The following is a 12,680-nucleotide window of genomic DNA, read 5'->3' on the forward strand; positions in this document are numbered from 1 at the left end:
TCAAACATGACTGTGTGTCCTTGTGCAGCAGGCAATAAAAGTTAATCTGAGCTGGCTGGTGGTAATTAAAGTGTCTTCCTGTGTTATTGACTATCAGTAGCAGCAAACCTCCTCTTTGCACCTTTCCTCTATTCCTCATCTCTTTTCTTTTCTCTCCCTCCATCCTGTCTGCTTCCTGCTGCTCTCCACTTCCATACGTCAATAGTCATTAAACACAATCTCATCGTCCTATCCCATGCACATAAACACACACACACACACACACACACACACACACACACACACAGAGAGAGATCTGATGAGGCTCTGTTGGTTCAATAGTTGATTAGTGTCTTGCCTAATAGCACACAAGTTTACCCTCTGTCCTCTGACCACTGAGAGGTTTGGTAGACTGGAAGACACACACTGAATTTAAAACCAGGGGCACTATATGAAATGGACAAAACATCTTATTAACTAACATCTTATAGCCCTCACTTGTTCTCTGCAAGCTTTCTGTCACAGCAAAGCAACTTAATTATTATTAAATGTTTGTCTCAATGAGTAAACAGTAAAACATGTATGGTAGAAATCAGACTGACAGACAGGTATCCAGTCAGACACTGCATACTTACAGCACTACGATGTGGAGTGATGAGAGTATGGTGCTGACTTAAGACTTCCACAATGGACAGAGATGTCCTAATCAACTCCTCACATACTGCGGCACCTAAAGGAAAATCAAACATCATTCAGCTCTAATGATGATCACCTCCTCAATAAAAGGGGAGGATGACCCACAGGCTGACCAGGTCCTTGCAAAGATGGCTCCATGTATTCCATTTGTGGAGTGCGGTTTATATTATTGCCTTTGAGCAAGGCACTGACCCTGCACTCTGCACCTTGCCTTGTGCACAAGCATTTGAAACTTAGTACCACAACTGTCACTTCAAGGCTGTATGTATCTTTCATATTTTTTCTTGGATCTTATGATCCAAAGATGACTTGCAAGTTTAAGTACAGCCTTTACAACTAAACTTTATATGCTTAAAGAAATATGAATTTTTACAAAGAAATTAAATTACAAAATGCGTAATTCATTACTTTATGTCTATTTAAATAGGTAAACACACTGATTATAAAATGTCAGTTCCAAGGGGGGCGCTAAATTAAGACTTAATAAAAGCTTTAGGAAAAATTATTAATGATGAATATAACGAAAGAACAGTGTACAGAAGAAAAACAGGTAACACTTTACTTGAAGGTATCTACATAAGAGTGACATGACACTGTCATGAACACGTGAACCCTAACTCTAACCCTAACCATAACCCTAACTTGTCATGACAAAAACAGAATGACACTTACTAAAAGAAGCGTTAGGTCATAAACGTTTATGACTTGTCTATAATGTTTGACACGTTCATGACAGTGTCATTCACTCTTACGTAGATACCGTCAAGTAAAGTGTAACCGAAAAACACAATCCAAAACACATGAAAATAGACTGCAGAGTAAAGTTTGGTCAAAGAAATGAAATATTCTTATTTAATACGCGTAAACATTTTAGTAATTGAGAAAGTAACTCACCCAAAGCGCTGGCCAGATTTGTTTCATTGGACTCTATAGAGGTGATATAGTTCTGTGAGAAAGAGGTTAGACATGACACCAACTAAATACTACAGCAATACTTTTTTTTAGTGCACGGTAATTAGTGATGGTCGTTTTCATTTCTCGTTAGACACATACTGATCACTATGTGCTGTTGTGTGGTAGTAGTGATTCCCAGATTTCTTCCTGCCTGAATATTAAATGACTGCAATGGACATTAGCGCTGCTTTTTATGATATCCTAAATGTCTTAATGCCGTAAACCTTTATGTTTTAACATGACAAATGCATTGAAATTAGAAATGTCAGTGCATTCTAGTTTTAACAACAACTAATAAAGTGTTATTTGTAGACCTTTACTTTGTTAAAAAAAAAAATCACTCCACTGAAAAGACAAATAAAGAGTCCTTATCTAAACATAATACTGTACTACCAAACACTTACCAGCAGCAATCCAATTTGAGCTAGAAGCTCTTCAGTTACAATTTGACATCTAAAGACCTGTGAGAGTCAGTCACACAAACAGAGAACAGGTAAGAGCAGGAATATACATACCATTATTTTTCTTGCAGGCTTATTATACACAAACCCAAATGATGTACAGTGTCCCAGAGCCTTCTGAAGCCATGTGTATCTATCTGGCCCTAATCTAAACTAAGTACATTATAACATATACTGTATTTAATAACAGGCCCATACACCCAGGCCACCATGGCAGCTATAACAATATATTGATAGTTAAATAATTTTCAGGGAAAATGGACCATACTGTGCTGAACAATGAGGATGGGTACTGGTAATTTATGAGAAAATCTATGTGGATAACCTTGCATGCAATAATGCCAAAACATTAACATCAAACAATGAAGAAGACTCTTTTAGTTCCAAGTTACCTGGGTGGAAAGAAGTTCCAGCACTACAGATATTGTAGGCAAAGTGTGTTTAAGCTGTCTGCTCTGAGCTGTAGATGGGTGTCTCCTCCCGACCACACTTTGTAATGCACATAAGACATCCTCTGGAGAGAGGAGAGGAGACAAGAGATGGGGACAGAAGAGGAGATGAGAAGGGATAATAGTAGAAGGCTAATGTGGCCTTACAGTAATACAAAAGTACACTGTCGTGTATTCTGGGCTACTATGAGATCCGTTGTGAGATACACCTGATGGATTGTGGGTAACTTCAGTTTCCGTTGTTGGGGTTAGCAACGCTGCTGTAAAGACATGCTGTTGGGCTTATAAACAGTTAATATTCTGTCGTAGTCTGGGTTATCATTTTTATATTTAGTAACATGAAACAGTGACGAATATAACATTTTTTTTACCTTACAGTATTTCTCTTACAATATGTTATATTATAATATATATAAATTTTGTTTATCAAAACATGTTGAGTAAATTGATTTGCATGTAGGCAAAAATCATAGGCAAAAACATACAAAGAGCAGGCACACTTGTGCAGGCAGAAGAGTAGTGTGTGTATCTGTACCCAGTATCAGTGGTGCAGTGCTACTCAGATATACAATCAGTAAATCCAGACACTGAGACAGATAGCCTGATTGGCTGGGGTTCTCTCTGAGGGGAGTGGCTTTGCGCAGGTCTCTCTCCAGGTGCATCACAAGTCTAAACAGAAAGAGACACAAATGCATTGCATGTCACAAAATGTATGTGGCATTCATATTTCATGGACGCATGATTTTCTTTTTTCACTCAGACTGCTTTTAGGGTTTCATCGTATTCTACTGCTCCACTTGGTTGCTCAAGAGTATCAAATTGATGATGAAGACTAACAATATGATTTTTGTCAATGAGCATAAAAAGAAGGGGCAGGAAGATTGGCCAAGAGAGAGACAGACAGACAGGCCCCGAGTTTTAGAACATTTTTATTCTTGTCAGTCTGATGTATTGCACAGTAATCAATAATATTCTATTCACAAATTCACAGCAGAACAGAAAGGTTACCACTGCAAATTGATATTCATTACTGACACACAAATACACCCACACGTGTACAAGCACACACAAGCACTAAAAAGGATGAATGCAGACACATTCAGAGAGGTCATATTTAGTCTACACTTTAGAGTAGGAATGGTGCAGGGATTACAAATTCACTATTTTTCCTCATAATGTTGCATAAAGTATTAGCAGCCACAGCTCACAGATAAATGGAATCCGACACAGCTACTGTTACTATATTAAGGGTCCAGCACATTTCAGGGGAGCTCTAATATTAATTGCTGGATTTTCTATTTCCATTATTGTTATGGGTTTAGTGCAAACAAGCAAAGCCTAGTTGGTATTGTTACGGCACAATCCACCTATTGGTCGCCAGGCTGAGGTGGGAGTGGCTTACTGTACCTGCGTCACAGAGCTGTATGAGTTGACAAAAGCGGAAGTTGAGGAGACTGGAGAGAACAGTCGGTTTTGGAAGAGAGACACATGCCGAAGATTTTCCTTCTACCCATCAAGTTGTGTTAATGTTTTGTCTGCGTCTTAAATGTCTACAAATGAACTGTCAACGGAGCGCCAATGCTGATTAGCGCCGGACCAAGCAGTGAGCTGGTCAGAAGACAAAGTGAAACAGTGTCCCGACTATGGCGAGAGGTAGGCGCTTCACCTTTACCTTCAGCCTGGTGGGCTGGCGCTTCGCTCTGTAGTTTCAAATGCTCTCTGGAAGCCCTAGACGTAACGATAGTATCAAGTTTTCCCAGGGTTGTGGTTATGCTGCGACAGTACCACCAACCTTAAGATATAAAATTACCCTGAGATATGAAAACAATTACTCCCAATACTACCTTAATTATATAATTAATATTGACAATGCAATATGAAAGCAAATAAAATGAAGAAACTCCACAATAATAATTCCACAGTACTCTTGTAAATGTTTTGTGTTTTTGTGGAAGAATGTTTTAGTTACAACTAGAGTTAGCATAGTGACACTTAAAGATAAATGCTAACATCAGCATTCTAACATGCTCACAATAACAATGCTCACATGCTGATGTTCAGCAGGTATGTTTACATATATTCACTTAGTTTAGCGTATTAGCATGCTAACATTCACTAATTAGCACTTAACACAAATTACAGCTGAGGATAATGGGGATATTTAGTTTTGCAGGTATTTGGTCATAAACAGGAAGGATTTTGACCTGATGATGGTGCCAATCCATCATTTATATATTAACAGGGGAACTACTATATAGCATTTTCAGGTTCATACTTGTATTTGTGTTTGTACTAGGACATGTTTACATGCTTTAATGTTCAAAAAACACTTTCTCATACTGCCCATGGCTGCTACACCTGTATTCACCCTCTGTCCGAGACACTCTGTTGGAGCGCCTGTCTCTTTAAGCCCCCCTCCCGAAAAAGCCCAGTCTGCTCTAAATAGCGCGTTTCCTTGAATCTCCGCTCCAGTTTTGTTTCACTAGTAGCAGCTGAAACTACTGCAACAGAGTTTATAGCAGGACTTTGTACCATGAAATCACAAATAAAGACTTCTAAACCAAATACTACACAACCGGAAATGTCCCAGCAGTAATGTGACCTGAAATTGGGGAGAAATGACCAGCATTGGCCGCCAAGATTACAGCTATCTGGCTACTTAATAGTTAGCAGGCTAATGTTAAATTGTAATGGAATGGAGCAGCACTTTCTACCATCAAATATCGCAGAAAAAGGCTTCTGAACCAAATACTACCCAATCGGACATGTTTCAGCAGTAATGCAATCGAAATTTAACAACATTAGCAGCCAAGATGACATCTTTTACTGCTGTTAGCATGTACATAGCTACTATAGTTAGTGGACACTAATAGAATATAGCAGCACTTTCTACAGTCAAAAATCGCAGATAACACTGGCAGACAAGATGACATATTTTACTGCCGTTAGCATGTAGCTACATGCGACAATGTTAACACTGCAGTAGCTTTAAAAAAATTTTTTAAAAACACTTCAGTCCTGCCTACCTGGAGCAGATGACCAATCATAGAAGGCCAGAGAAGGCCGGCAAAGTGTTACGTGACACCTAGCTGAGAGTAGGAAAAACTGTTAAAACCGGAGCGCTCAAAACAGTTAGAAATCTGAACGTTTTAGCTCATAGGGATTTCTCTAAAATATGTTTACCTCATTATTTTAACATTATAACATTGTAGATATGACAGAAAATAAGGAAAAGCATAATATGTTCACTTTAAGATATTTTACAGAATAAATTATTATGATTATCTGGATTCATTATCTGGGTGCCATGAACATCTGTACAAAATTCCATGGCAATCCATCCTATAGTTGTTGAGATACATGTATTTCAATCTGGAGCAAAGTGTCGGACCAATCCACCGTCAAACTGAGCAACCAACATTGCCTTTATCAATTCAGATTTAGCTGTTGTTGTAGCCTGTGTTTTCTGAGCCTATTAATCAAGGTAAGAGTGATAGATAGGTTAGGTTTATGAACATAATATGTCTTTGAATTTTGGTGGTGGGGTGACCCTTTTGTTTACATTTGGTCCAAGCAAAAGTCTTCAACAACACCAAAGTCAACATTATGTGATGATCTCACTTTTTCTAATATAAAATGCTTATCAGTATATCTTTCCATCTATTTACCCGTCTATCTCTTTAACCAGCTCAATGCCTGCTCCTCGTCTGTCTGCCTATTTGTCTCCCTGCTAGACTTCTGCCTGTGTGTTCCTCTGTAAGTCTTGTAGCCGTTTTTTTCCAACTGCTAAATAAAGAGAGACAAACTTGCCACCTCTCTGTCAGTCACTGTGGGAGACTTACAAAGTACTCACACACAACTGACCTACAAGTGGCCCGCACTGTGTGTGTGTGTGTGTGTGTGTGTGTGTGTGTGTGTGTGTGTGTGTGTGTGTGTGTGTGTGTTGAAAGCCGTGTGTCCACTCCCAATGGCAATCTTGACACTTCCTCTCTGCAAGTTTATTTCATACAGACAAAAACACATACACACACAAACACACACATATTTTCACGCCACTGAGGAGCTAATTAAACACAATGTGCCTGGGTGAGAGCAGGACTGAGAGAAAGATGTGTGCCTGTGTGTGTGGTTGAATCATGCAGAGTGCTCGGTGGGAGGGAGACAGGCAGGTCAACTCTGACAGCTCTAACACAGTGAACAGAGGGAGAGCAAGTAAGAGGAAAGGGATAGAAGGAAAGTGCGTGTATGTGAGGAAAAGAGAGGCAGGCAGAGGAAAAGAGCTGAAGCGAAAATGAAAAAATAAAAACACCTCAACTCTGTTTTGGAGTCTTTTGTAAAAGGAGGTTGTGTTCAGACTTATTATTTAGTTATTCTCATATATAAATATAAAAAAACAGAGCCATAGCATAGCTATAACAATAAATCCAGTATATCTTGCTCTGGCATAAGGATGTGATAGGGCTGGACTATTAATCAAAAATGTATCGACATCGAAATTCTGAAGCTGTTATCGACGTATTTTTCCCATGATGATAATTTCGACAATTGATTCCTGTTGATAGGCCTACTTTCTCCTTAAAAACATTCTACCGTGTGTGTAGTCACGTGACTCTGCCCGGACCAGTCAGCCACATGGAAAGCCTAATGGAGGATAACTCAAACACCGAGTCTGAGTCAACTGAGCAACTTGTGCCCAAAAAAAAAAAAAGTGTCCATCGTCTGGAAACATTTTGGCTTCAGAAAAGATGATTAAGAACAACGTGATTAATTATCGTTCATTTATCGTTATCAAGATAAAATGTGCAATTAATCGTGATTTTGATTTTAGGTCATATCATGCAGCCCTAGGCTGTGATGTCAGAAAGAATGGTCCAATCAAAAATATCCAAAATGAGGTCATCATATTGCTCCATTTCCTGCTGCAGAATATTTGGAAATAAACACAATGTTTTCCCAAAGCTACTTTATTTGGGTTTTTCAAGATATTCCTGGATCTGTCCACAACTAATTTGTTTTAATTATTACCAGCTGAAACTAGCTACTTTATTATCTTTGTGCATTGCATTGTGGGACATAAGCGTTAATCAAACCCATATTCAAAAACCTGGTGAATTCATCCCACACTCAAAAGTCAAGTGAATTTATTAAGCATGACATGTTCAAGGATACGTACTTCTGTCAGTTTTTATATGAACCTGCTTCATACTGAATCAGTTCTGTTTTGTATGATGGAATTGGGACACAGCATAAACTCTTAACTTGTGTATACTAGTGTAAAACAAAACATTTAATGATTTTACTTACAAAATTTATGCTGGCATAAGAGAGCTCATCAGCAGCTGCCAAGAGTGGTTTTGTATTAGTCAAAGGTAATAAAATGGAGTATTCAGATTTACACTTTGGTGATTAAAAATCATTCTAAAGACATGTAAATAATTTGTTGTGTCAACAAGTCTAACTCTAATTAACCTTAACCCTACTCTTTCATGGAAAAGTTAATTTGGCAGTTCACACATGTAAAATGTCAGAGCAATAGAAAAAAAAAAAAGAATCTCAAAATGAGAGAGAGAAAGAGAGCAGGGGGTAGGAGAGAGACATTTCAATACAAAAAGAAAATAAACTTAGCGAGAAAAAGAGAGAGGGAGAAGAGACAGCAAGGAGAGAGACAGTTAGGAGGATCCATATTTCAGTAATCTAGGGCATCTTTTTCAAACTGAAATACCAACTGGTCATAAATTACCAGGGGAACTGGCAGTGAATATATAATACAGTATATATATATATATATATATATATATATATATATATATAATGCATCTGATCATGTGGGCTATGCACATTCACAGCTGCATTGCAAGATAGTGTGGGGTGAAACACAGGACAACCAGCTAATGAACCATTTGAAGTTCCAGTAAAGTTACATACAGCAAGCAGCACAAACTGAATGTCCAGGGTACATACATTTAATATTATCATTCCCACGGCTGCTGTGCTAGTTAACGCAAAGGTTACACAGAGTACAACTGCCTTGCCAACAGCCCCAGGCAGCATTTTTATGAAGGAAGCCTCCATTCTAAAAGCAATCTGCTTTACATACGTACATACATAACTGTGTTGAAAAGCAATCTATGAGTGCTTGTATCAGAATGTGAAACCTCTGCTTCAAGATAAATCATTCCACAAAAGCATGCATGGCCAAATATGTTGGTTTAATCATTAAATAAATCTTTAACTCAGTTTAATGTATAAAATGTCCACAGTTAAATGTGAAAATAAAGCTTTTTCTCTCCATCTACATTAAGCTTCTGTTTATCCACACCCAAACCGAAAGCTTTTCTAAAATGTTTTACAGAGTAGATAAATCTTAAACTGCCACATTTTAGTGTGAACAGGAGAAGACAGATCTTTTGGAAAACATTGATGTAAGCATGCTCAGACATGATCAGCTGCTGTGTGGCAGTAGTTAAGAGGTCAACTTTCTATTGCCTATAAGTCTCAAACGGTGTGTACATAAGTCCCTTTCACAAGTAAACAGTGTTTTCAGATTTACTGTGGACGTAGTCTCAGAGTGGGCTGTGGCATATCATCTAGCCAGAATGAACAGCTCCTAAACTTAAAGCAGTGTGCCATCTTCCCTCCCAAGCAATCAATAAATCACACTAGCCATCTGAAACGACTCTTGGACCAACTTGGACTTGGACTGCTTGGCTGGAACTAGATATTGTATAATATACACCAAATGAACCACGTAAAGTAATTGTTGTGATAGTTACAACAAATGCTATATCTTACAAAAGAATAATATCACAAAAACATGGAGCACCATTTTGGATTGGCCCCACCACACTGTATAGTGAAGAGGGAATTAGTTTTAGCTATAGTGCAGCTACATAAGAGAATACAGTCTGAAACTACAACTAAATAATTAAAGGGGAATCTCACCCTGAAATGGAATTCACAAATGGTATTTGTTTGTTCTTTGGCAGTTCAGTCTGTGTGTGAACATGGGCAACTACATTCCAGAGAAACTAATTAGCCAGTGGTCTGACAGACTGAGTGGAGTTATGAGTAAGCTTTACTAGTCCAAATCGCAGTACAGTCAGCCAGTAGGGTGTAGGGGGTATACTATGTGCTAAGATAATATGCATGTGTTGTATCAGTGTTACAGTACAGTAAATTTAAATAAATAAAAAAGAGTGTGACTCTTCAATCAACTAAATTAAATTATAGGTAAATCTTGCAGCCATCTCAATAGTAAACAGGATAGACCAACCATTGAACTCTTGTCTATTTTATAACATCTGGTTTGTCATCTGTTCCAGAGCTGAGAGAGACCTTGTCTCTGTGTATGAGTGCATGTACATGTGTGTGTGTGGGTGTGAGTGAGTGTGTATTTACCTGTGCTGACAGCAGTATAGCAGAGTGTGTGTGTTGTCCTGTATGAGTAGCAGTAGTAGTAGTAATGCTTTGGCTCTTGTTACTGTAGATGGACTCTCTAGACAGCGCAGCACCTTCAAGACCAAATCCTACAAGACACAAACACACAAATTGAAAAAATAAAGTGAAACTGACTGGTTGTGAATGTTTCTGCTGGTGTACAGTCCAAGATACTTTGCAATTAAAATGCACGATAGTGTTTTAAGTCCCCAACGTCGACTTTAAGGCAGCGCTGCGACCGTCGACTTCAAGGCACCTAACCCTAACCTTAACCCTAACCCTTGCCTAATCCTAGTGCTTTCCAGGCAGCGCTGCCTGGAAGACGTTGTTGGGGGCTTAAAACACCAAACACCAACTAAAATACAAGCCAACTATATGGAACCGACTTTTAACACTGCACAGTCACACAAAAATGTTTACATGGTAACACCCCAACTAAGTAGGTTGATTCAGAGTATGAAGAGAAAATTTTTTTGCACACTGTACACAGTGCTATGTTCTCAATTTATCTTATCATAATATATTACTGCAATGGATCCAAATGTATGAAAAAAAAAAATTTATTCAATATCACATTTTCCCTAAGGGGTTCAGAAAAATAAAATTCTGAAAATGTGTCGACTAACAGGCTAAAACTTAATTAACACAGACTCCACATTATCACAGAACACACACACACACACACACAAAAACAAACTTGTATGCCTACAGCTACTTTAGACATTCCCTTCGCATAAACTCAGCTGCAGTAACTAGTTGGAAAAACTTGTGACTGGCCAACATTCATTACCATTATCATTATCACCAACACCATACGCGTCTGAGTGAGTGTGAGTGTGAGAGTGTGTGAGAGTGTGTGTGTGTGTGTGTGTGTGTGTGTGTGTGTGTGTGTGTGTGTGTGTGTGTGTGTGTGTGCGCGTGCATGCATGCGTGCTTGAGCTAATGTGAAAGAATGTGCATGCATGTGTGTTTATGGGGTGACACACCAAGTTAATTAATTTCAAAGCCCAGTAGTGTGTGCCTCGCTGATAAGTCCCTCCCCACTACCCATAATGCTCAGCTAAAGTAGAAGGCTGCAATTCGTTCATTCAGCCAATTAGCCCAGATACTGACACACTGCAAATTAGCGTATGTGCGCGCAGGCACACACACACACACACACACACACACACACACACATATATATATATATATATATATATAAACAGAGTTCTGTGTAAACAAATTTGCACTGTCTGTCTTTGTGCCAGGGGAGAGAGACAGGGGAGAGAGACGGGGGTAGGGGGTGAATGCATATCAGTGTATAATTAGAGCAGAGTTGAAGTACTAAGTTTGTATGCTGTGTTAAATTGGAAATGCTCAATGCAAATAAATTCAGTTCAGAGTCAATTACCAATGCTAGACTCCAAGTTAAAAACCTTCAAATCAATTTTAGCCCCTCTGCCTACCAAGATTAGCACTTTGTATACACACTTGATGGGCTGTCTTATGAAAAATGAATTAATAATTCATCACAAATTAGTTCACACACAGTTCAGCATTAGTTCATGAACTGTGAGAGAGAGAGAGAGAGAGAGAGAGAGAGAGAGAGATTTGTTTCTCAGGTTGTGTTTGATCCCTTGGTCCTTGCCCCACGTACATTTCCTGTAGATTTTTTTCTGTAACAATATCAATAAAATAATAATAATAACATTAAAAAATATTGTTATTTGTGTCCGGACTATCTTAGTTGATATAGTATTGTATAATATTGATATGTATATATTTGCATTTGACATTTTGCAATATTTTCTTACATTCTTCTGCAGGTGTGCATAAGAGTATACACATACCTTGCTCTGTGTGACTCGGTGTGTTTGGATGCGTGAGGTGAGTAGGGCAGTGGCCATAGCAGTGAGGAGGTGCTGCTGGACCCTTGCCCCTGCTCCACCCACGCCCTCCAAGATGGCCGCAGGGCCACAGGTGTCAATCACTGCCAAGAAGACTGCTGGGACAACCCGGGTTAGCCTTGAAAGAGCCTGGAGACATAGAGAAAGACAAATAAATAGACATGTACACACTGAGGTAATGGCTCAATTCCATTAACTTTAGAGCCAATGTCAATGATCTAAATAGCAACAGCAAAATAACCTGTTTGGCAATGGCAGAGAAGATTTGGCAAATTTTTCATGGGCGCAACCCACATACTCAGCGCTGCTGCTCATCCCACAAATGCATGTTCCTTACAATGACTCCTGGCAGCCCTATGAGACCGGAGATTGGCTGCATGCAGTCTGTTCCGGATTGTCTGGGCAGAGAGCCGTCGGCCATACTGTCTTGCAAACCTTGACTGCAAATCTGTAGAAGACAGCCAATGGCACCTAAGTGCTGACACGGTGAGGAAATGGTCTTCTTGGGGTGTCGTCTTCTTGGGACGCCCACTTCGCGGCCTGTCTTTGACATCCCCCGTTATATGGAACTTGGCCTTCAGTTTGGAGATGGTACTTGGGCTCACTCCCAATAATGCCACAACTTGGTTTTGCGGAACACCAGCTTGAAGTTGCCCTATCGCAAGGGCCCTATCCAGATCAGTCAAACGCGGCATGACGATTCTTGGAGCAGACACTTACTGACTGTAGCTGTACTTACAGTAGTAGGGCCCATGCTCACAGGTGACCTGGGGGTACCAGAAGCTCAAAACTAGTGTAAATAGCAACAGCAAAAT

The 12,680-nt window shown here is 39.3% G+C and overlaps 1 protein-coding gene across 4 annotated transcripts in view; it reads right to left on the minus strand.

Annotated features, from left to right (window-relative positions):
- ulk4 (unc-51 like kinase 4) overlaps positions 1-12,680 on the minus strand; it is a 110,809-nt gene that overhangs the window by 44,767 nt on the left and 53,362 nt on the right. For all 4 annotated transcript variants that reach the window (XR_004898557.1, XM_031278304.2, XM_031278305.2 and 1 more), the window contains 7 exons: positions 11,809-11,994; positions 9,938-10,065; positions 3,075-3,208; positions 2,483-2,604; positions 2,034-2,090; positions 1,570-1,621; positions 615-709 (listed from right to left, as the gene is read on the minus strand). Coding sequence is in view for 3 of the 4 variants with exons in the window: in XM_031278304.2 (XP_031134164.1) it covers positions 615-709; positions 1,570-1,621; positions 2,034-2,090; positions 2,483-2,604; positions 3,075-3,208; positions 9,938-10,065; positions 11,809-11,994 (774 nt within the window). In the remaining variant the exon portion in view is untranslated. The remainder of the gene's footprint in view (positions 1-614; positions 710-1,569; positions 1,622-2,033; positions 2,091-2,482; positions 2,605-3,074; positions 3,209-9,937; positions 10,066-11,808; positions 11,995-12,680) is intronic.

Source organism: Sander lucioperca, chromosome 10, assembly GCF_008315115.2.
Source record: "Sander lucioperca isolate FBNREF2018 chromosome 10, SLUC_FBN_1.2, whole genome shotgun sequence".
In the NCBI taxonomy this organism is placed as follows: Eukaryota; Metazoa; Chordata; class Actinopteri; order Perciformes; family Percidae; genus Sander; species Sander lucioperca.